Source organism: Strongylocentrotus purpuratus, unplaced genomic scaffold (genome assembly GCF_000002235.5).
Source record: "Strongylocentrotus purpuratus isolate Spur 01 unplaced genomic scaffold, Spur_5.0 spur5_contig_858, whole genome shotgun sequence".
Lineage (NCBI taxonomy): Eukaryota > Metazoa > Echinodermata > Echinoidea > Camarodonta > Strongylocentrotidae > Strongylocentrotus > Strongylocentrotus purpuratus.
Genome location: NW_022145566.1, coordinates 549,963 through 576,768, shown reverse-complemented (window position 1 = coordinate 576,768; position 26,806 = coordinate 549,963). Strand labels below are relative to the sequence as shown.

General features: G+C 35.9%; 1 protein-coding gene across 1 annotated transcript; it reads right to left on the bottom strand.

Annotated features, from left to right (window-relative positions):
* Window positions 1-2,006: 2,006 nt before the first annotated feature.
* Window positions 2,007-22,024, bottom strand: LOC115919021. Its single transcript, XM_030997172.1, has 11 exons — window positions 21,733-22,024; window positions 20,175-20,294; window positions 13,802-14,080; window positions 11,202-11,340; window positions 9,120-9,262; window positions 8,725-8,894; window positions 6,828-6,981; window positions 5,709-5,933; window positions 5,089-5,271; window positions 4,257-4,429; window positions 2,007-3,652 (listed from the first exon to the last, which is right to left on the bottom strand). The coding sequence occupies exons 2-11, from the start codon at window positions 20,251-20,253 to the stop codon at window positions 2,021-2,023; spliced, it is 3,177 nt and encodes a 1,058-aa protein (XP_030853032.1). The 5' UTR covers window positions 20,254-20,294; window positions 21,733-22,024; the 3' UTR covers window positions 2,007-2,020.
* Window positions 22,025-26,806: the final 4,782 nt, after the last annotated feature.

Genomic DNA, 26,806 nt, shown 5'->3' with positions numbered 1-26,806 from the left:
CACTTTCCCGTCTTCTCATAGCCGACAATTGACAAACGTGAGAGAATCTTATCTCGTATTCAAATGATTTTTATTTCTCATGCAAAACACAATACAATGAAATTGTAATGTTATTTGCAATTTAATATAAGTACATATATATTATACAGTAGGCTTGCACCATGTGAGAAAGGGGGAGGATTGGGAAGTCCTGCAAAGGACTGCCTGTAATATTTCTTGTATATAATACAAAAAATTTCTTTTATGTTTATTACAAAAGATATACAATGAAACTAGACAAATATAATACATAATGGCAGGAGAAAAAAGGAACTAAAAAGAATCAGAGCTTGTTGAGGCATTTCTACAGTACGTCTTGAAAAACAAAGTATACATTGAAAATCAATAAGTTAACAAATATATACCGTTAACAATGAAGAAATTATGAATTTGGGGAAGGAGATTAAAAATACTAGGCAAAAATGGGGAAGAATAGAAGAAGGCAAAAAGGAAGAAAGATAGAAAAAGAAAAGAATTGATTGCAGAATCTCTAGAAATTGGAGATTAGATCAGCAGAAAGAGGGAGAAAGGGAAACGGATATTACAACATTACGTATTCCCTTAATATTACATGTACATCAGTTACTTCTAGATTTGTTTAACAAAATTAATGTACAATGTATCGGTCTAAGAACTTTCAGTTCAATCAAGGCATTAAACAACATCGTTACCAAGGCATGATTTACTCAATCCCTAAACTGCCCGCACGTTATACGAGTATTTACAATCACAAACTTATCAATGCTCTCTTCGTTTGATTACTTGTAAACAGTCAATGTTTTTTTTATAAATATTTATGTTTTGTGGCAGTTCCTAATCGCCATACTAGAAATATGCATAATAATTATGTTTAATATCTCAATATAGTTACACAGTTTTGAGTAGTCATTTACATAATTGATAATATTGCAACTTACACAAGCAAAATAATATATCTTTCACATAATATTGCAGAAAAAAAAATTACTTGAATGAATGATGTTGAATTTTTCAATACAAAAATACATCTAATCGCCGTTTTTCACGACAAAAATATTTCATAATTATTTGACTAAATGCATAATGATGACTAGTGCAGACTATATAGTTGACATTTTTATCGACATGATTCATACATCTAAACATATAGGTCCATAAATATTATTCACATACTTATTGCAGCAATAAAATGCAATTCGTAAAGCATTAGCTTTTGAAGAATCGTATTGCAGCAGTTTTATATGTTGCATCCATATTATACGCCCAATTTTACGTAATAAATTATCGAAATTAACAGGCAGTGCATAATCACAACCATCAAACTCTTGAAAAATATTAATTCATATATATATATATATATATATACACATAGTATAACGATTCCAAACCTCACAAACGATAACGTCAATATAATATGCCTATTTACAATTTTACAGGACGCCAGATCAAGATTAATGAATATATGAATTTCACGAATATTTTGAATCGTCTGTAATGGTATATTTTATAAACACTGATTAGCAGCACGTGACATATGAATTGTTGCACGTGTAAGGAAAAATCGTTAGCAAACATTAAATCTATTACAACACAAGCATTGTGCTCTTAACATTGCACGAAGTATTGCACTTCATAGAAACATTGTTCAGTACTGACTGCAGTACAAGCAGAAAGAGTCCAGGAGGAAGAAAAAGGGAGAAAGAGAAAACATAAAGAGGGAGATTTCGGGGAGAGGGAAGGATAAAGAGGGTGATATATATTTTGTTTAAAACAGAGAGAGAGAGAGAGAGAGAGAAAGATAGAGAGAGAAATAGAGAGAGAGAGATAAGGGGGCAGAAAGAAGAGGCAAGAGGAAGGAGGATCTCACTAAAATATGATATAGAGATACTTCTTTAGTAACCAAAATAAATTGTTTTCTTTTGTAAAAAACATTTTGGATAATTTTGAATGAAAAAAGCGGTATGGGCAAACATAAATTAGGTTTTTACCAGGTAAAGTTGTTTCATGTAAAAACTGCATTGCTTACGTAACCTGATACAGGATCAGTGAACAATATATCGCGCAGTGATGCTTTCTTTGGATGGTTGTCTACTGTATGTAACCGGCTTGACGATCCTGGTGGAGTCTCCTTTGATTTGATCGTTTCAGGAAGTCTGCGAGATTGGATGACTGACATCTTGGTTGCTGACATCTTGGTTGCTTCCACGTGTGAGACATATCCATCCTTTTTACCACCACACTCACCCTCCCCTGGATGATCGTCAGATGAGTCAGGATGAAGAGCAGGGCCTGCACGTATCAGATCTGAAGGAATCCCTTCTTCTTCAAAATCTCTTGCCATTAGAATCTGTCTGTCTGCAAGTACCGATGGCATTTCAGAGACAATGGAGTTAGGAGAGGAAGCTACAGAGGGGCAAGGTGACGACCCGGAAGAGGAAGGACTAGATGTTTTTGGTATCGTAATGCAGATGGGACTTTGGCGGTTTTCTCCTCTGATGATATCTCCTGACGATGAATTGGAGAAGGGTTCAGTTCTCATGGTTTTATTTACAGGTGGATGTGCTTCTGAACCGAACTCACTCATATCATAAGTGGATATGGCATTGACCTTTTCTTGATTGGACACATATGCCGTTTCGTCACCTTCTCGTGCACCACTTTCACGATCCTTTGAAACATATCCGTAGTCATTGTCGCTTTCTTCTTTGGTCGCCATAGACATGTAACCTGAAAAGATGTCACTTTCACTTCCCGAGCTCTTGTTGGACGACTTGGATTTCCTACGATACTGCGTAACTGACGGTAACCTATAAGGGAAATCTTCGCCATTGGACGACCTATACCTTGAGGACGCCATGGAACTGCATATGCTTTCGATTTCATCCAGACCAAAGTAGTCTGCATTGTCGTTCGTGTCAACATTTGAATCCATTATGTCTTGTTTCGAAGGTAGGAGCTCTGGAAACAAGGGAGAAGTTGTTTCCGTGGGGCTGACCTGTCGAGAATCTGGATCACTGTCTGCACTTCCAAACCCCTGATCACTCAGAGAAGTCAAGACAGTCGAAGTGTCACTTTGACTCGATTGGTATCTATGCCTCGTGCTGGGTTTATTGTACACATTTCCCTTCAGAATTATCCGTGAGACACCTACTGTACCAGGTTCAACATCGTTGGGATTGACGTAACCTTCGCTGTCTTCATCTTCCTCCTCCTCCTCTTCGGCTATGCCATAATTCCCGTTCATGATTAATAAAGGTTGCGTGTTATCATTTTCTGAAGGTACGTCACATTTGTCTGTTACCGATGTTGCTATTGAATAGCCCGTTTCAGGGTCTTTCATCAATACAATTTGTTTGTTGCCTGTCAGGTTTACACTACAGCTCAAGGTGGAAATACTGTGGTAATGGGACGAATTGTATTGAGACGATGAACATGATGATGATCCACTTCCACTGTTGCTGCTACTACTCTGCATGTCATAGAAACCATGATCAACGCTGGAACCTCCGCTGTTGCTAACCATGGTTGGAGCGAGCTGTGACTGGTCTTCGAGTAACGACTTGTCTTCCTTATACTCACAAAGTTCATTGAAGAACTCACCAGTGCAGGGTGGTCTAGGAGTCAATGCCTCTTGCTGCAGATAGGAAAGGAAACAAATGATAAGAAACTCAAACAGAAGACAGACAAAAGTAGATATTTCCTATTTGTCTTCACAAGAATCAGCAGCTCTTATGGCTGTGGTATATCAACACTTGATGATGACACAGTGGATTTTCGTTCAACCAGTCTCCCGTACAACTGATCTTTACAGAGGTTAGCAGCCCCACGAACGAACCATGACATTATTACAGAGCTTCTCTTACATTGATGAAATAAAGTAATATGAGAATTAAATTACTTAATTGTAACATTCACATGATATTCATTTGGTAGATTATGAGCAGGTTACGTTTATAAATAATGACTCTTGAATCCATCGGCGTAGCTACAGGAGGCACGGAGGGCACGTACCTTCACCATCGAATGTCATAAAAGAGAAGAGAGAGAGAGGGAGCGAAAGAGAATGGCAGGGGTGAAGGCCTTGTCCTTACTACTTAACGGCATAAGGTTCACGCGTTTTATTCACCTGGTAGGACCAGTAGCGCACCCCCCCCCCCCAACCCATGACGGTAGTGGCCCCAAATTAGTTGGACCCATGCTATGGTACTTTTCTAACGTATTGCAATCGGGAAGCTTACCTTCATGGCTAGGACATCAGGCGGGATATAGGGCTGAGGTAGACGTCGATTTCTTTTGAATGGATCCATCCCAGCTTGCCAGCAGCACAAACATAGACCAATGATGAAAATCACCTGACAGATGGTAATAGCTGACGCGATAATGGCACCTGTTCTTCCTCTTCTTTTACTTCCTAGAAGATATTGGAGATTTGAGAAATGAGAAATTTCCCAGCATGCATCAGAGACAGCAAGCTTTTTACTTTCCACTCTTCCCTCATTACTAGGGACCATTTCCACCTCGTCATTACAATTCTGCAAATAATAGTTGAATTTATCAGAGAAACCATACTTTAACCCTACCATAACTACAAGAGGGGCTAACAATGTACAGAATAAATTGCAGTTTGGGCATAATGACGAAAAAGGTGTTGAAGCCTTGAAAATCGTTTTTGGTAATTTACTGACCAAAACAAATCGATGACCACATTTTATGTAAATAAAAGGAATCTATTGTACTTTCTTTTCATTTCTTGTAATGCCTAGCACGATTATGGTTGCGTTCGAAAGGAACCTTTTTGAATATATCTATATATAGCAAAGAGGAGCATTCGCCTCTCCAATCACGAACAATCTAGCCCTGTCATCATCGAAACGCACTCATTATTCAGTTATATATATTTTTGTTTGTGTTTAGTGCAGAACTCAGTAGTCATGTCGTCCGTTGTCATTTCAAACACTGGGTAAAAACAAACTTAATCGATTGAAATGTTAGATACACATCATAATATCATTTCAGATCTACAAAAAGTAGTCATGTCGTCCGTTGACTGGTCTTCATTCAGTTGCTTACTTTCTGGGATGCTTGGGAGAGCAATCATGCCAGGTTCAGTCAAGGGTCCCTCCCCTACGAAGTTGACAGCGCTCACCCATACCAGATAACTCTGCCCTGCTTCGGAGTCGATCAGGGTGTATTCAATCAGGTCATACTGGTCTTCCTCTTGTGTTATGTTCATGTTTTCGACTCGTGTTTCATCTATCAAGGGGAATGACACATAAAATAACTGAAGTATAATTTACAAATTGATGATAAAAATAATGTTGATGATGGCTTCTTGTAAAGCGCCGGCACAAACGTTCTTGGTAAGTGTGTGGAATTGAGTGTGTTAGTCTTCATAAGCACTTTTGTTCTTGAAATGTCTTAACAGTCTTAAATGGTAAATATTAGACTTGTCAATAATCTATTCACCCAATGAAATGATGTTTCTATTAAATCTTGTAATTGTTATAGTTCCTTATAAGAAATCTCCTACAATGCCTTTATGGGTCTTCGTTGCCGTTACATAAAATATGTCACGGCGGTATCTAGTAAAGTCATGTTAGTTGTTGTTTTTGCACTGAAATTAACATTATAAGGAAGCATGCACAGTTCTAAACGAAGGAATGTAGTTCGAAATTGATGAGATGATTTACCCAAGCAGAAGAGACTCGTCCACTCTACATAGTCGTTGCTGCTTCTGACAGACTCTTCTACAAAAGTCTGTGGATAAGAAGCATTCAATGTGCAGGAGTATATCAAATATTCCAAGACGACGCCATTTTCTTCCAGTGCATCCATTGGAGACCACGTGACTGAGATCCAAGTGGGGGTTTCCAATGATGAGTTCAGGGTGAGGTTTCGGGGCGCCGCGGACGGAGCTGCGAAATATAAAGAAACAAAATTCAAACATGAATAAAACATATCAATTCAAACCTTTTTAACGGTTGTGAAACTGGGCGAACTGTGATAACATCACAATGTCTAGCATTTTGTTTCGAAACTTACAATATTGCTTTATATGAAAAAGACTGCGTCATGATGTTACTATCATACTTGTTTTATCAGTAATTAATGCTCAAGGCTAAAGTGCCTGAAGGAATCGACCGAACTGCGTACCCAATACGTACCTAACATAAACCTCAGGTCTCCCCAAAAAGTTCCTCCTTATTATCCTTCAAATAAATACATAAATCTATGGGTCGTGTACTTTTGTATCAGCAGAGCTTTGGACTAAATGAATTGCCGAATATGTTTAAACAATTTTAATACTGTTGACAACTTAAAAGCAAGTCTTAAAACGATTTTTTTTTTGGTAACAATTTAGAATATCAATTGACAACATACGGATGTAAGCCGAGCGTACTCTCACTCTTCTCTTTTATTTCCTTTCTTTCCTTTTATGACATTATTTGGACATATACCGCTGTAAAAGTATGGTACATGTACATAAATATATATTTTTCAAATAGGATTGCTATTACTTGAAAAACACCCTATGCTTTCTACATAAACAGGTGTGAAAATCCTCTGTTAGCTGAGTCATATCAGGGAAAATCCAATTAGAATAGAGGAATCCACTCTCATAAGTGTTATTCAACCACTACTTTGGAGCGGAATTCACTATAATTTGGAGTGGAATCAACCCCAAAAGAAGTGACTTCCTAATATGACTCCTAAAAAGTGGGTCTTTACCCCATGCCATTATAAGACAGTATAAGACAGCCATCTTTGGCAAAAACTTTACATTTCCGTTGATTAATTAATATTAATACCTGTCATTTGAGTTCTAGCTGTAACAGGCTTAGACCACGATTTCAATTTGAAACGTTCGTTGAGTATACTCCATATTGAAATCACTACTTCGTATGTGGCGTAGGACCTTAATTGGCAAAGTGAGTAGTTTTTACCCTTCGATGTAAGGTTCACCTGAAACATAAACATATATAGATATATTATAACAACACCACTTGTTGTGTGTGTAGGTCTAAAGAGATGGGCAAAGAGTGAATTAAGAATACATTAACTAAAATTAACAAGCATCGGCTGCATTAAACTGGGTGTTTTCTAACACTGCATTAGGGGTTAAAATAGGGGATGGGGGGGGGGGCAAATTTCTTCTACGCAGCCAGAAAACAAAAAAGTAATTAAGTGGGCGAAAATGTCTTTTTGCCCGAATATCCAGTATTTTTTAAAGCATATTTTAAGACACAGTATTGGAGTAATACACAGAAGAACTATAGTCCGAAGTAACTTTAAAGGTACTATGTCCCTTTTGCAGCCAACCTCAAATTCTGTAAAACTTTGCAGGAATTATGAATTTGTCATGTATGTCCTATCTGTGAAATTTAAACTTTAGCAGTGTCCTCATATTCAAAATATGCAAGGAAACCCGTTTACTTGCTAGACTTCACTGTCAGACACTATCGAGTGACTGACTGGCTTTTTTTCTTCTTTGGTAATAACATACATGAAAAGAGTTGTAAAGGGTACATGAGCATTTGTCTACATCAATAACCCACTTCTTGTGATGGCCAAGATTAAACTAATTGAATCTTTGCGCAGCATAAAACGTATGACCATTCGGTACAATTATTGTCTGAAAATCAAGACTATTACTTTTGGGCTCTATAGCCCTAAAGTCGATTTGACAACTAATAGTCATTATTTTCCCACTTGAAGACATTTTCAAGCCCCACCTTTTTTTAGGGAAGTTCTAAATTAGTAATATCTTTCAAATGCAGTTGGAATTTAACTTTTTCATTTTTTTGGCCTGCAAATGGGACATAGTACCTTTAACAAAAGAAAAAAACCCGAAGATACCAAAAGCGTAAAGGGGAAAATTTGTGAATAGTGACAGAGTCTCTGCGAGCTATAGTGCTGGTAGAAGGAGGGAAGGTAGAATTTCTATTCGAATTTATTTTCGAAGGATAATAGTACCAGCAATGTCGATAATCACCCTCTTCTCTCAATAATAAGAACATCGCCCACGTTCTTAAATGAAAATCCGAACCAAATAAACAGCTATACTCTAAAAGAAAGCAGAAAAATCAGAGTAGCAAACTGATGAAAGTTTCCATTAAATCTGACGAAATAGAAAGTTATGATTTGTGTAAGTTGTAATCACTAGACGTATGGGCACTTCAAATTGGCTGAAGCGGTAATGTCAATGTAATGTAGTACCAGACTACTTTCCCATCTGTTCCAACATATAAAATGACTAAAATTTGATTTGTTCAAAATTCATTGCTCAGGAGGGTCTATTCCTTTTAGAGGACCTATACTAATATGCTATACATTTTTTAAGTAGTGCCCCAAGGGAGAAGGAACTTACGCGAAAAACAGAAATTAATGATATTTTTGTACACGGCAAAATTAATGGGAGAGTTATCGACATCCTATGACCGAACTACCAATTTGAGATTCGCATATAGACTTAGTGATCTCATATTTCAAACATTCATACATTCTTACTACTGGTCCGACTCATTTCAAACTTTTGCTATTCTGTTTCTATTATTTTTCTGCTTTCATACAAATCAATAAGGGTTAGATTACCCTTTAGTCGGTTTCCCACGCACGCAAATTTTGCTCGATCTGTGATGAATCATAATGTACGCCTACTATAAACAGGACAAAGGTTTTAACAATATAATGAACGAAGTCACCTACCTCGGTCCACTGTGAGTGCAATGTTGGGTGATGCAAATCTCGATACCTAATGGAGTTCGTCAAGAAAAACAAAAGCCCTCCATCCCATCCTTCAGGTAGCTGCCAGGTCACCGTTAAGCATCCTGGCTCGAGCGCAGTCATGCTGACATCTCGAACAGGATCTGGACGAACTGAACAGGGCAAAAACAAGGAATATGGCAATCATTATTGTAATTATACAGTCAACCTGTATCAAAACTCACTTTTCACAAACACCGGGCAAAAACATACCGAATTGATTGAGATGTTAGATACACAACATGATCTCATTTCAGATCTACAAAAAGTTAGATTAGATTAAAATAGCACTGTATTGCATTAAATGTAGCTTTAAGATTTGTGTTTGTGTAACTTACGGATTTCGTTCAAGATAAACTGCTCGTGTAGAGACGCATTTCCAAGTACATTGGTAGAAATAACACGGGTTTCAAACATTTCGTAGCAGTCGCCGCAGATACCTTCACATCTATTCTGCTCTGTCTGCCTGCATGTTCGCCATCTAAAGATTCGCCGAAAGGAACAGGATTGCAAGATGAATTATAATATTTTCTACGGGAAGCGTTCTAGAGAAACATTTTGGTCATACCGATTGTAAGAAAATATTATAACCTCTAGATTATTAAAGGGATTCCAACGAGGATTTTCCAGCTAAAAATGTACATTGCTTTTGCCGTTATATAGAGTTTTACTCCCACAGTTATTATCGATTCGAACATTAAAGGTCATGTATTTATTAAATGAAAAAAATAAGAATAAGTTCCTCTGAATGTTGTTTATGTGGGAAATAAGAAAGATTATGCATCGCATGATTTTAGAAACCCACAAATTATCATAAATTTATTCGATTTTGCTGAATAAAACCTTTAAAAGCATCTTTGGCTAGCCGTATTAATGCAAACATGGGACCATGACTAAAATAACTTTTGTTCCGAGGAAAAGTATTATTTTTAAAGTACTATAAACAAATTTAAAAAGCGTTTTTAGTATAATATCATATTAAGAGAAGTGCGGTATGAATGGTCAATATCTATAATTATTTTCACTTTTAAGCATCATAACAAAGTCAAAATATGTGGCGAGAATTCAAAAGAAGAAAGATACATGCAAAGCAAATAGAAGTTAGATGAAAACAGCGAATCGGGGACTTGTGTCATCAAACACGACTCAAAATGTTCCCATTAAATTAAAAAGTATATTTCCACAAAACATGTAGGTTTCCATGATTTGTAATCACGCATTCGCTCGATAAAATGGAAAATTTCTTCCAAACCTATCCGCGATTTGATTTTGAGATATATGAACAGATATCTCTTGCAAGGTTCCGTGTGTTAAACCGTGATATCATGATAAGAAAACGGGGATACTGTATACTTTCACGATCAGGGGCGGATCCAACCGGTAAAATTTCGTGGTTTTACACGTTTTTTTTTCCCCCAGAGGTGGGGGCCCGGGCCCCCGGCCCCCTGGATCCGCCACTGTTCACGATATACCCACGCAATAAATTCAGAGAGCAACTATATTGATTACAGGATAATTATAATAGTAATAATAACAATAATAACAACACGTAATGGTGATGATACTAAAAATGATAAAAATAGTAATAATACTAATGATAACAATGATAACAATATAATGATAATTCCGTGATGCACAGTCATGATACATTGCCTAAATAAGCTTACAGGTGGGAATTATAACCCCGGGTTTTGCTTAGATACTTTTGAAGCCAAAAACAGCACAAACAAATATATTTTATGATAACGGAGCTGTCAACAATTTTTTTTTGCGGGCTAATAGACACCTCCCGTGTGAAAAGGTCTATTCTTCTTGATAATCCATAACACTTTCTTGCAAGTACGGAATATAATGTTTCAAAATGGTTGTAATTAAATATTTTGTTGTCATTCTAGATATCTCTTTCAGAAGGTCCTGCTTGCTTCACAACGATATGATACCTCACGGGTATCAATATCTTTGACCTCATTATCATCGCGGCATTTTGGACGAAATACCAACATATTTATTTCTGCTTCGTGCAGCTTGACTATACCACAACAGTTACTATCAGTGTATCCAAAATCCTATACTTATTTCAGTCAACATATCGCAAAATGAACACTTTTAGCAGTTTTCTTCTCTCAATCTTACCTAATTTCCCAAACTTTAATATTTGTTAGTAACTGAATAGCTAAGTAACCAAGTTGGTAACTAGTAAAATTAAGTAATTAAATAAGTAAAATAAGTAGGTACATAAATAAGTAAGTAGTAAGTAAGTAGTACGCAAATGAGTGAGTGATTAATTACTTTAACATATAAGTGAGTAAGTAAGTAAGTGAGTGATAATGAGTTAATTGATTAAGTAAGTAAGTGAGTATTACTTAATCGACTAATTACTTAAGTACATGTAAGTATAGTAAAACATTAATCTCACTTACTGGCCAAAATATGGTCTAAACTGAAGTGTGTCTCTGACAGCGAGATTGGTGTTAGGATGATGATGGTTGTCCCATTTACACCAAAAAGTAGTCAAGGTTTGAGCTTCACACGTTACATTCTTCACTGGTTCAGGCGGTGCTGATATAGACAAATCAAAGAAATGTACGTGTAGTTATAAGTAGTGCAATTAGAATGATGATTGTAAGGACTCTCGAAAATTCAACCGAATTAGGCATTTCCAACCGTAGCATTGTCCATGACCATTTGAAATGTGTGAACATTACAATGATGTATATTTCCAACATGATCATGTTAATTACTTGGGTCTTTACATGACAGCCTGGTCAGGCATTTGAAATATTATGCAATCTGTTTGCCATTCTCGTTCGGGGTGGGGGGGGGGGTCGATTTGTACAAGGTTCACTATCAGGAAAATGATAGCTTGTAATTTAACTATAGGGAACACAATCATGAAATCTTGGGATTTGACTCGATATAAAAACAAATAACCCATAATTCGAATGTAATTGTTACTTGACTATAGACTTGATAAAGTGTTTTGTTTTTGGCTTACTCTGGTAAGAAATAACAAATCGACCGAAAGATAACATGCGATTCATTGATTTTGAAACCTTTATATTCGTTTTTCTTTGGGGGAACGTTTATGAAAAATCCAACAAAACAATGAAACAACTACTACTAGACAATGAATATGACACGAGGTTATATCAATCATAACGAAGTATATAACCTTACTATATGACCTAGCATTGTATAAACACTGCATAAATGTTATGATGTAAAACAAGGCCAACAAAAAATTAATTTTAAAACACTTTAGCAAAAAGAAAAAGAAGTAAGTGGACACTACTTATACTTAAGATGTTTAAATAAAGATTTAATTATCCTCTTTAAGATGATCATGCAATTAGAATCATACCGTTCACACATTAATGAGCATAGCCAGCAACAACAGAAAACAGAAAGAAAAATCGACAATCGATATCATTAATCTTCAAATATAAATCGTAGGAAATAGTGATCTCACAAAGCAAGCTGACTTTTTAAAGGTTCATTATAGGTTAATTCCATAAATCATCTTAGTATCTTACCATAAAATACATAAAGGCTTTAAAAAGCTATACTTTAACTTGAAAACGTGCCAAACAACGTTTACTTGACATCACTTTTTTTAAAGAGAGCTTCGCCTCTGTATGTATTTTGCTCGCATTTTCATGAACGAATTTCTGCATGGGGGAAATACATAATTACTCAGGTTCATAAAAATAAAAAATCATTATCCGTACCTAAAGTCTCAGCTCCCTGTCAATACTCTACGTTTTAATTGTAATATTAATTTTAAAACACTTTAGCAAAAAGAAAAAAGAAGTAAGTGGACACTACTTATACTTAATATGTTTAAATAAAGATTTAATCATCCTCTTTAAGATGATCATGCCATTAGAATCATACCGTTCACACATTAATAAGCATAGCCATTGAACAGAAAATGAGTCTCTGAAAGAAAATTACGAAATGGGGCATCTGGTCATTCAAAATGTCAATGAGCATTGAAGGTATGTTATAGGGACCGTCCACAAAATGTTGTGGAAAGGAGAGGCATCTTGACTGTGCTTGTTAAAACCATGCAGTCCTGAGATTACATTTGAAATCCAGAGCTCAATCCTTCTCATTGTTTCTCATTATTTGTTTTCATTGTCGAACAAGAATGTCTTACAGATGGCTACTTGCTCTATGTTTGCAATTTTCTTAATCAGACCTTCTGACGGTTAAATGAATGTCCCCATCGAAGAGTGTGAAAGTTCAAAACTCGATCTTAATTGATGTTGGTAAAGTAATAATTTTACTTTAATTAGATATATATGTTATTATATTCTAATGATGGTTTATTTGAGAGAAAAAATGAACAATAAGGAGAGCCCATTTTATTTCTTTGCTGAGTGTAGTTAGCGTCATTCCCTGCATAATGGTTTAAGGGACAAGGCTCCAACATAATTATACAGTCTCTGGACAAATCTACTCTTTTATTATACCAGTAAAACGATGAACATATCCATAAAAATTTTAATAACGTTTTTAAAAGATATTATATAATACTCATCATATTGTGCGGGTCGAAAGCTCCATGAAAGCTCAATAAAAATTATCTCCAAAGCCCTCCCAAATATCATAGGTTGTTTTGGCGCCTTGGGGAAAATATAGGAATCGAATTTTTATTGCTTTGTTATCTGAGATCGTAAAACACCTCCCCAAAACAAAACAATTTGCATGCAACGCTCAACTCGTACGTCATTCGCGCAAATAATTAGGTACAAGTCTATTATATACATCATGGGCAACGCGAAACATAAAAACATGTGATTTTTTTCAAGATAAAGGGGAAAAACCCATTCCAATTATTGAATTCTTCATCTTGAATAATCCAGAAAAGAGAAAACTGAGAGAAAGAAGTCCATCTCAAAAGACACAACAGCTTGATTACTATCGAGACATTATTCTAAACATTATATTGTGTTCGCTTACGAAAAAAGGAAAATAACGTAACAAAAATCCCATAAAATGCAGAAAATTGACTTACTTCCGATAAAAACTTGAACGCCCGCTTTTCCCGTCCACTCGTCATCATCCTCAAATTGGCAGTAATATTTTCCTGCATCTGCAATGGTGACGTTATGCAAATGTAGTAGTGACGTAGATACATTGGGCGTGGCGTACTGAGATGCTGGGATACGAGAGGAGTGTTTAGTCCATTGAATGGATTGTGACGTCCTATTGTTGTTGTCTCCATGGTTGAGGGTGCAGGAGAGGGTCAGTGAACCTCCGACCCGAATCACAGGGTCTAAAGGCTGAAGTGATGCTGTTTGTATAAAGAAGAAAATGAAAACAAATCTAAAATCTAAGAGCACGCGATCTTTATTTACAGCATGCATGTGGTAAGCCAAAAATGTGTTTAAAACAGTTGAAATCTAATGTTATTTTGATGTGTGAAGGAGAAATGAGAGAGAGAGAGAGAGAGAGAGAGTCAGAGAGTCAGTCTCATTTTCCCTATGGAGTTAAAATGTGAGTATTGGCAACTACGTATGTAAACAAAACATATATGTTATATCCGGGAGCGAGATTCTTTGTCGTTACCTTTTTACGTCTTGCCTAAAATGTTTGATAGCAAATCTCGACATTCTAAACCTATTAAAGTATTATAAAATGCATTTTTTCCTTCGTCATCAGCAAAGGACAGCCTCTACTTTTATAGCTAGCATGCTTCGCTTGGTTGATAAGAAATAGAAAATGGAGAGCAGTGGCGGTTCTTCAACCCCCCCCCCAAAAAAAAATATATATATATATTTAAACATTTTTTTAAAAAAATTATTAAAAAATAAATCAATCAATCAATTAATAAATTAATAAATTAAAAAAATAAAATAAAAATAATAATAATAATCAGGAGGCATAACAACTTATGTAGAAAATGAATGAAGAATCCACACATACTCCCAACTTATTATTCTCGAAGGCGAAGCGCTCCTAATGGAGTATTCTGGCGAATTTCCCTGTATATTAAATATGCGCCCATTAACCCGGATATTCATTTGTTAGCACTTTTATACCCAATGCTTTGTTTCCTTTTCCTGGCCACCCATCTAGTAGACCATTGTTGAATGTGTTTGACACATTTCATAGCTCAACTTAATGACATCATTCACGCACATGGATATTCTGCTTGTTTTTTCAAAGGGTGTATGTGTGTGTGGAGGAGGGGTGGGGGCACTGGCATCTCTAAAGGTTCGGGGAACCCCTAAAAAAGTGCATTCACTAATTCAAAAAACACAAAGCCTTATAATACAAGGAATGTAGTATTTCGAAAATGAAATAAGGTTAATAATATCGATCATTAAGCGGGTGTATTACTCAGAAGATATATTATTCCGAAGGTTCGTTACTATGAATCATCGAGATAAAGGTTAATTTGTACATTCCTGATTTTCCCTGATAGACAGAAATCATAAAATATCAACATCACGTATACACACTGCAATACTCGTACACTGAAGTTGTGGTAATGTGGGTATTTAATGCTAAGAACATGGTCATAAAATTTATTGATATTTCTAATTAATTCGTCAGAAGAAAAGGACTTGCACTTTGAAAGTATTCGTGACTCTTAACAGTGTGGTATGATGTGGGTTCAACTGAAAGCATCCGCTTCATAAGTGCATTTTATAAGTTGTGATTCTACTAGAAAGTTTTAAGATTTAATAGAAATAGTAAAACTAAAACATATCAAACAATGTTGAGAGTAATACCCTTTCTAAAGGTCTGTCGGCAATAAATCGTAACGCTGTCGGTAAATATTTGGTAAAGCTGTCGTGATATAAAGATTTTTTTTTTTGTGTGTGTATGTGTGAGGGGAAGGGCGGGGCTTTGTGTTCTTGCATTTAATTTCGACTTATGTGTCGCAGACAAAAAAAAAGATACAGACAGAGGAGAAAACATTAAAGACAGGACAGTAAAGCTGAGAAACGAATGAAAAAGAGCAATTAACCCACTCCCACAAAGCGTTCGGGGAGGGGGGGGGGGGTATTTTCGGCAATTGATGAAAACACCCAATAAATAGCAAGAAGTCTACACGTAGTCAAAATTGTCATGTAGTGGTGCTCTTGTTTGTTCAATACTGCTCTCTTCGTAGCTCAACATCCTACACATTCAGATGAAAAACAAAAACGACAATTTTGTTTTTCTCTCTCGGTTTTGACTTTGGTCAAGCCGGTGACAATGCATTTAGGATTCTAAATAACTTAAAGGAAATCATTGATTGGCGATGGTGTCTTTGTTTGGAATATTCCAAGCCCGAAGTTGATAGGGTTTAGTGAGAAGCTGTCCATCACTTTGGTCATTCGGTATCATTTTGATGTCTGCGCTCTATACGTTTACACTATCATAAGTATTATTATTATTATACAATCGTTATTCATTACCAGGCAACTTTTCTCCGAATTTCGTTTAAATCGTCAAGTGCGGGGTGGGTTTAAATCTGATATCACCTCTATCAAAAACAATTTTTAACCGCTGAATAACGCCCCTAATCAATGTGATTAGTTCACGCCGTAGCCGGCAGGTTAAAGATCTGTTTTGACACTTCACTCGTGGACATTGCTCCTGTTAAGGACTGAAAATGATATGACCATCATAATTAGCATCGGTTCCTTGAACCGGCCCTCCTTTCAGCCAAAGCAGGACAGAACTGAAGGACATTTGGAACTATGGTCGTTCCAAAGTGAAACATACTCCACGGGAATCGTTTCACGAAAACACCATAAAAGCAAATATCCTACTGAAATACAGGATTAGTTGAGTATTTGTTTCAGACCGCAAATGCCTTCAAAGTGCAAGGTTATTGCTCTTATTCTTATTTATGACATTTTTAGTGCTCTTTTAGAACCTACAATTGCTATGTAGGTAATTTTGGACCCAAAATGTGTGAAATTTAGCCTATATACGATCATACCAATTCAGCTCCACTTAGAAAAAAATACGGCGACCGTTAATGAATTAATTAACTAATAATAACAATATACGGGCCGGCCGGTTGTGCGTGTTATGACAAACACGAAAAAGCCAACAACAAAAAAAAAATCCAACATCGGCATTGGCTGGAATAAAACATACAAGGCGCTATCTCAATTTTTCAACGGCTGGTTCAAATTATCGAATATTATTTTGTGGGGTACCACAAATATTAGAAATTGTTATATTTATGGATATTCCAGCCGTCTCTGAACAAAGATGATTTTGTCAATTAAATTGTATGTTCTTTCAAATTTGACACTCGTTTTTTTATTATCTCACACAAAAAAAAAAACATTTTGTGTAGCGCCCCCTGCAACAAAACTCAACTATCCCTATCAACGAGCGTTTCAATCCCTTTGGCAAGTCATTAATCTACATTTGCCACTCAATATACCCAAGAGAGAAATGGGGACCCGGTAGGATGACGAAAGCATTTGTGTTAGTAATTGCCATATGCCCTCACGGTGACCAAAATGGTAGGAAAATTCGGCATGGAGTGGAGATGGTGCACATTGTACATGAATGAATCCGATGACCGGGGTAATAATTCATCGGGATTATTATTACTATTATATCGACAAACGTGTACTTTTGACGGTTTCATGAAACCGTCTATGGCAATATAAGAATATTGGCAACATAATATTTTCGGGGGGAAAGTATACGATTAAAAAAATTCTTTTTGACTTCGAACAATATTAAATAGGCCTAACGATGAGGAACAGAACGTTAATGAATAAAACAATATAGATTACCATGTCTAAAACGTTTTTTGTTTTTTTGTGCATGAAATCAGTCTGAAAACGTTTCAGATTTCTTGACAGCGAATTAATACTTCTAGTTTTTTTTTGAAAACGACATTAATTTGGTTCTATGGAGAGACAAGCATTTGAATAGTAAGCGTAGTTCATATTTGGGTAAAAATCGCAAAACAAGTAAACCCCCTTTCAAAAAAGCAAGGCTTGAATTTAATAGACAAGAGTTGTTGTTTTTTATATAGAAGAAACAAGTTCCAATGGCAAAAAAAACCTCTTGAAAATGACTTTAGATGATTTTTTCTGTGTTTTATAACTTTTAATCATTAAAGAACTTCCCTATTCTATTAAGCAATAAAATAGCTTATTTTATTGATTATGATGTCGTTTTTTCTAAGGAGGCGTACATACTGCATGAGGGCATGGGGACACTCATCAGCTCAGAACAGAAGAAGGTAACAGTGAGAGTGAGAGAGAGAGAGAGAGAGAGAGAGTGATAGAGAGAGAGAGAGAGAGGGAGAGAGAGAGAGAGAGTGATAGAGAGAGAGAGAGAGAGAAAGAGAGAGAGAGAGAGGAGGGAGAGAGAGAGGGAGAGAGTGTGAGAGAGAGAGAGAGAGATGGATTAACGGGGAAAACAAGATAAGAGCAAGAGGAATGTAACACGGCATCTTCATCCTTTTGTAAAGTTTACTCTTCACATTTAATTCAATTTGTAAAATCGATGCCCAGCACCAGCTCCCAATGCCAATGCCCCTTCGTGTCTTTTCTTAATTAAAAACAAATTTATCTTATTCATTCATTCATTTATATCTTATAGCTTTTTTAAGGGGGGTACAAGATGGATAACAATGTAAATGATGTATTCGAAACATGGTGCTAGAGGTTCGGAGGGGGTCTTATCATCTTTTTCTCACGGCTCCTCTTTCCTTTTCTCCGCTTTCTTTTTCTTTCATCTCTACCCTCTCATTTTTAGTTCGATGGGGAAGGGGGCACATCCCAGGAGCACCAACACTGTAACGGCAAATAGATTATGTTATCGTTTTATGGTTAAATAAATGCCGTAAATTTCACGGGATTTTACAAACAACATGCACACTTACTGCATCAGCACGGCCATTACAGAAAAAAAACGTACCCAAAATCAACCGGTTATAATCATCTATGAGATGTATAAATGTGATTCAGTGTTTTTAGTAAAGTAGAAGTAATATGCTTTCATAATGATACATCGATAACATTAATCCATGCATGCTCCATTGATCAAAACATTCAAAGTGGCATGTTGAAATTCATTTGTGCTAGATATTGGTAAAATAGTGAAAACGGTGAAAATTACCGAACATGACTTTAAAGAAACACGATTCAACTGAAACCCTCAATGACAATAATGAGAATATTGTTTTTATATGCCCTTTTAAGTAATGAGATCAAACATAGTGCCACCATCATAATGTAAAGGCTAACTGAGATATTTTCGGTGGTAAGTGTATTAAAAATGCATGCGCATATTTTGTACTCAATAAATTATTATGACTAATGGGGCATGTAAGAGTGCAAGAGGGGGATGGAGGGGGAATAAAAGCTAGATCTAGATAACTTATTTTAATTGTTAAAAACTTTAATCCTAACAAAATCCTAGGATATTTAGGAGACTAGAGGGGCGTTGCAAGAAAGTTGAGTTGCAATCGAGTGCAAATATCAGTTGCAAATTTTGCAACTTGCAACCAATCGCAACTTTCTTGCAACTAATTAGTCTGCTATATTGTTGTGAACAATTTGATTTTGATTTTTCAGAACTGCAACTTTGCAAAAGCACACAGCGGACAGTTATAGGTGGTATTTCTACAAGAATCGTAGTAAGGGGCATGCACAATTGTGGTAAAGAGGGGAAAGGTAGGGTATAATGGGCACATAAGGCAGAAATATTATCCAACAGACTGCAATTTTCCTCTCAGGATGGGCACCTTTTTCAATCACAAGAGGTGTACTTTTTCAACTGCTCGGAGATTATTTAGTGGTTTGGGGATAAATTATGAGGGTGTATTCCAAGACACCCAGGAAATGGATATTCAGCCCTACTGGGTAACTTTTTATTGAATGCACATTATCACACAGTGGAAATTTCGTATAATAATCCTTTAAAGCCTAAATTTTCCTTAGGTCATGATGGCATGTGATACTAACGTTTTCATTGTTTTTACCGGAATCAGGAATAAATAGATTTTGACATGCCTTTTTCAAAATAATTTTGCTCGGTGAAGCAGATTAATGCTATCAAAGTATCATTTAAAAGCACATTACTTTTGCTTTATATTGTCATAAAGCTCATAGTTCCCTCACAATAATCGTTTGTTTGGGGTTTCGGTTGTTTCTTGGCCGCACAGTATATAGGCTACTTCCTTATTTAGACTATAGTTCGAGATAGGCTTTGTTTATAATTATGAATTCATGAAAAATGTACAGGTCTCAGAAGAGACAATGTAATTTTTGCGTCAACATTTTTTATTGGAATAATATTTTATTTGATTCTCTCCATTCTGAAGAAGAACGATTAGACCCTCAAAACCCTCACAAGAAACAAACAAACAAACAACAACAACAGCAGAAGGAAACAAAATGTGTGGAACCTACCATCTATACTCCCTCCACGTTGTACACGAAGCACGCAGAGTATGGCCAGGAGTAAATTACTGGTCCGACAAAATGCCATCGTTTTTGCTTCAATCTAGTCACGTCACGTGGAAGATTGCTCTGTTTTTAAGAGAAATTGCACATGAAGGAAATGATTATATACCTTCTTTTTAAATGATTTCAAGAGGTCAGTAAGTGACAATTAATCATAACATTGTGCATCACATCGCTACCGATCCTTACATATTTATGCACTCTTAGAAGTTAGGCCTACATTATGACATCAAAACGTTTAGCAATACACAATGAGGAATGGTGTTCGAGTGGCGAGTTACTACTTCTGTATAATACTGATAACTCGCAAAACTAGTCAAATAGAGACCATTTTCTCTCCCTAGCTGTTTATCTTTCTCCTTCTCCCCATCTCCGTTGCCCTTTCTTTTCTTTCTTTTTTTTCTCTTTCTCTCTCTTTCTTTATCATCTTTTCTATTTCTTTCTTTACAGTGTTTCTTCCTTTATTTTATTCCTTCTATTTCTCTTTCTCTCGCCCCCTCTCCTGTTCTTTATTCCCACCCCTTCGTTTTCCTTGTTCTCCTTTAGGAAACAAACCTCATTTTTCAGATAGGAATTAAAATGGATGACCCGTATAATAGTTGAACCTGGTATGATTACATGCCCGCATATTCATACACGAGACGACCTTCTTCGACATCATTTACCTTCAATGTATTTCTATGCCACCGTATTCGAATACATGTAGAAAATACGCAATACACTGCTATCAGCAGCTCACAAAATAATGTGAGTGTCACTTATATTTTGTATAAAAGACTAATATAATCATAATTCTTTGATTCTAAGGGGCCCGGATTGGAATTGAATTTTCACTTGGCTTCGAGAACTGCATTCATATTTTTCACTTTCATTTTATAAACTTATGGTAGGCAAATATATTTTACGTATGGTCAAGAGACATGATGTAAGATTTTATATTTTATTTGATGCTTATCTATTCCGTATACATCAACATATTTACACTATAAAATCTTATAAGTTTAGATGTATGATAATGACATGTTATATACAGATGTGGGGTCGTTTTAAGCATAGCTTAAATTATGGCAGACGGACGTGACTATTCCTGGGAAGGTCTTAATTATATTTAACTTTCAACGAATTTCACGGGAACATCATTTTCGTGAACATGATAGTGATATAGAATTCAGCACAACTGAACAGATATAATAATATATGCGTATATCGCAACTATGTATATAACTAAGATATAATTATGAAACTGCAAACTTGATTTGGACCAATCGCAACTCTTTGAAATACGGGGCCCAGGTGATGATTTATGGATAACACACATTGTCATGTCAACATATTGTACACTTATAAAAGTAATAAACTCTATTAATTAACTTATAGAACGCAATATCATCTGAAGTTTTAAAAGACGTGAGAGAAATCACCAAAATCAGTTATCAAAATACGTCCTCATCATAATCACACCAATCGCTGTATCACAATTTTTTTAATCATTACTAGTACTTACCACCGTTCAATTCTTTGCCGAGCCATTTACAGGTTTATAGGGCGAGTTCAGGCGATCGTATGCAAAAATTCACATTTCGTCCCTTTTCCACACTTTGTCTATGTCTTGACGAATCAAATGAGGAATGGACAAGTATTTTCAACCTTTGGTAGGAGTCGACTGATCTCAAATCATCTCGTCAGGATAATCAAATCACTTAAGTGTAGATATACGAGAGACACGTACTCTTCATGCACCGCTCAGAAAAAAAGAAGCAACGCTTTCTGTCCCATCATGAACCAAAATGGAAAGAAAGTAAAACATAGCTACTGTTATAGGTAAAGAGGCACGGGCTTTGTTGATTTGTGTAAATTATTTTCTCCGTGCGTATTTATCTTGCCATTGTACTGGTACTAGTGGTGTATAGTATCAACGACCAGTCACATACTCGAATCCGGACTTCACGTTTGCTGGTAGGCTGTTTTTACTATCCAATTAATTACTGCACCTCTCGAAATCAGGATATCAGATATCTTTAGTTAGCTAGCTCAAAGCCACAACCTTTCTTGAAGAGGTTCCTGACTTAAGTTATTATCTCGTCAAGGTGAGATTTATTCAACGTTTAGGAAAGTGTGTCAAGATTATAACGCGGTACTGAAATATTAATGCATATCCAGGTAATTATCTTATCTTCAGAAAAGTTAAATGAGTCTTGAAACATCTATTAAGTTGTTTGTTTCCTACTGAGAATCGAATTGGCCAAACCAGGAACGGATTCTGTTTTTTGTTGTGAGGAGGGAGGGGAAGGGCGGGGCTTTGGATTCTTGCATTCAATTATCGACTTTTGTCGAGGACTTTTTTTTTGGGGGGGGGTTGAAGAAATTTTCCTTTTATGCTTTTCCTTTTATGCTTTTCCTTCTCTCTCTCTCCCCTTTTTTTTTTTTTTTTTTTTTTTGCGGGGGGGGGGGGCGTGTGTGGTGTGTGTGTATTGGGTTTTTACAGACGTGTATCAATCAGATATGATTATTTACGTCTGGGGACCGACCTTTAAACGTCACCATCCGAAAGACGTGACTCAGTTTCGAACCTGCGTCCTCGGCTGAATCAGTTTGTAACTTCCACTTGCTTATAGCTGGATTACAGGCGCACGCCACAACGCCTAGGGGGGGGGGGCCTTTTATGCTTTTCCTTTTATGCTTTTCCTTCTCTCTCTCTCCCTTTTTTTTTTTTTTTTTTTTTTTTGCGGGGGGGGGGGGGGCCCAAGGCACGCTCGGCCCCCCCCCCCCTGGATCCGCGCCTGATCCAAAGAATAGTTAATCGACGACGAAGTGAATGACGAAGTATTATAACGAAACACCTTCAAGAAGATTTGTAAGTTACTCGAAGCACCTAATTTTTTTTCAAAGCATTATCAAAAGCATATTTAATTTATCCCATCGATGTTTCATTTTTCGAGATAACCTGCCGTCATTTTCTTACTCCAATGAATTCGCCATTAACGTTAGATACATTCGTTGAACTTTCGTTGTCCCTATACATTGAACTTCAATGTTCATCATAAAAAAACATACTGGTATCAATTATATTTATTTTATTTTATTACCGTTGATTATTATAAAAGATCAGAGTTTATGATTTGAACATACAGAAAGAAGTCTTTATAAACACAGTTCAAGCACCCGCTCACATTTCCTGACGTCCCCGACCCCCCCCCCCCCCCTAAGAAAAAAAAATCAAAACACATCGCGTGGCAAAATTATGTAGAAAATTACTGCAAGATTAAGCCTCCAAGTCCCCGAAGCTAGCACCCACCCAAATAGTTATTGGGGAAAAGAAAATTCTCTTTAGAACCGCTTTTGAACATCGATACCAGTATATCTTCTGCGGCGTCTCATTGACTATACTGTACTTCCATTATGAATGAAATATTTTGCAATACGGGTTAAAAGTTCAATATTTTGATATATTATTATAAAATAATTCCCCTCATTAAAAGGTCACAGGAAGTGATGGAGCATTGATGTCTCTGAAGACTATTTCAGGAAAGAGAGGGAAAACAAAGAATTTTAAAATGAAAAAAATTAGTAAAGTTCATGCATTCATTTTTCTTTTTTTTTCCTTCCTTTCTTCTTCTGTTTTTCACTCTTTTGTTCTTCTTCTTCTTTTTACTCTTCTTTGATTTGTTTTATTCTATGAAGAGACTACGTGTCACTCGGGGGCCTTTATGCAAAGTACTGTAATATACTTTAAACCCGCCACTACATTAATCAAAAGTACGGATACGATTATTATAGTAGCCTATACTGGTATTCTTGTATTTTGGCCTTATCATATACAGGACTGTTTTAATTTTGTTAGTAATGTCATCTCATATATTATACACACGCACAAACTTACGATAATGCTGAAAAGTGTGTGCCCGGTCAAAATAATGTAAGAGATACAAAATATATACCAGACGAATTTAAGGAAAACAAAATAAGGTAAGCTAGGGTAGAAAAGGCAGCGGTTTGTGCCTTCATAAAAACAACATTGATTAATGTACTGAAAATAGTGGAATTATTATTATTTATTTTTTATATAAGATATTTACATAAACATATATTCGTCAAGGATTATCATCCCCCGGCCGCGCATATTTTTTTTACACAACTGTTTAGCCATTTTCGCGAAAAAATTCAAAGAAGTGCTCTGGTGATAGAGTCTAAGTCGTCAGCGTACTATTATGTGCAAGCACGTACACCAAGCGAAGGGAATAGATGATAGAAAGGGGAAAACAAGGATAGTTGAGAGGATGGAGAAGGAAAAACAGGGAAATACATAAGGAAAGAGAAGAGGATAAGTCAAAGGAAGAACATAGAAATACATAATTGAAGAGCTAAGAGGATCATAGATCTAGACTAAGGAAAAACAGGGAAATACATAAAGAAGGAGAAAAGGAATCTATCATGCAGATTAAAACAAAGAAATAGATGACGAAGGAAAAAGGATAGATTGAAGGAGAAACAAAGAAATACATAAAACAAAAGAGAAGAGGATAGATTGAAGGAGAACTCAGAAATACATAATGAAAGAGAAGAGAGGATAGGTTTAACCCGCATAACGAGTATGTACACATGCATGTACAGCTCCAGCAATCCAACAAAACACTTCTTCTTCTTGTTGATTTGTTTTTGTTTGGCAATCAGTCACAATTGACTATTTTTGCCACACACTATTTTATGAATTATTTATATATATATATATACGTATGTACAATTTCATGTCATAAATGACTATTTTTAGGATTCTTTCTCTTTCTAAGGGTAATGCTAGACTCTGTCTTTAGTCGTTTGCACAAAAGCTCACGTTAGAGCTAGAACGTGCTCATCACAGAATATGTTCTTTTAAGAGCTATAAGTTGTATTTTCTGTCGTTAGCGCGTGCTACAGTTTCACTTATTGTCATACCTTTTGTTTATTTGGCCAAGCCTTGATAATGCTGAAATATTGTTCAAGTGTTTTCTCTTTTGTTAACTTACTGCACAGTATGTTAACTGCAGAATACAAAAAGTTATTTTAAGAGCTATCATGTTGTTTTTTGCCATGAACGTGGTTACAGTTTCACTTATTGTCATACTTTTTTTATATTGCCTTTGATAATGCTGAAATATTGTTTAAGTATTTTTTTCTTTTGTAAACTTACTGCACAGTTTTTAAAACTATTTACATATTTATTGTGATTTCTAAATTTTCTTCAGTGCTTTTATTTTTGTATATACAATGGCAAACAAGAACATTTTAATTACTTTGAAGGATTAGAATAATAGATATTTTGAACATGAGCTGTAAAAAAACCCTCCACTAAGTGTGCATTGAATAGAATCCAGCAGTGATTGTAGAATATGAATACAAAAGCTCATTTTAAGAGTTAGAACAGGTTCAACGCAGAATACAAAAAGTTCTTTTAAGAGCTACCATGTTGTACTTTCTGTCATGAACGTGTGCTACAGTTAAATAAGTTCCAATTTTGATATGCAAACATGATTGATAATGGTTTATCGATTTTGAATGATTTTACATGTAATTGTAAAATGAAACGTACAAAAAAAAACGATTCCAGTTATATTGCAAACAAAATAAATTCAGTCATAACCATGGCGAAAGTGTCCATCTTTAAATTTGATTACTTTGTGCTATTCAACGTTTATTCTTATTTAGTTAGATTTGTTTATGGAAGAAATGTGTCTGAGAGAGTAATGTGTTAGAATGATAATGACAAGAAGATAGACACGCGACAGCAAAAGAGAGGTAACAAACGATTATGAAATGTGTTTAATGGAGAAAGAAAAAGAGAAATAGAGAGAGAGAGAGAGAAATAGAGAGAGAGAGAGAGAGAGAGAGAGAGAGAGAAAGAAAGAAAGAGAGAGAGAGAGAGAGAGAGAGCTAGTGAGAGAGAGACTGCATTCTGTGAAGGATTAAAGAAGAATTTCTGGATGGGGCAGAGTGATGTCAGTCGAATATTGAATATGGTGCTGTGAATAAGCTACGTAATACTATGACGAATACAGCTTTATGGAGGGGGGGGGGGGTGTTCATATTTGACGGAATAGTGTATACACAAGCGTAGTATTTCCGGACTCCCCTAAACAAGCAATGTCTATGAGCACAATTTGTTGATAATGATATCAATAGGAATGATTGCAATAATAATAATCATAAGATCATTATATATTTATTCTTGATATTATTATCATTATCTTATCATTCCCTTATCATGTTCTATGAGATTTTATATAGTGAGTAGAAACATTTGCAGTAAAGCAAGGGGAAAAAGACGTTTTCAGTGTCCCTCGAATAGGATGTAAAGCTAAGTTCACTTTATTAGAAGTTAGGTTTTCAAAATGGATTTACATCACATTCTCCTCCACAGGAGTTCAAAGACACCTTTTGTCTATTTTTCAATTTTTGGACTCAAGAGGGCGACAAACATAACTAAAAAACTTAAGATTATGATAGTTAACTCATTAAAGGCCGTCTGTACTGGTTTGGTTAAGAGGAATTAGACCACCCAGGAAGGTCACTGACAGGTGGCTATCTCATTAACTCAGCTCTCC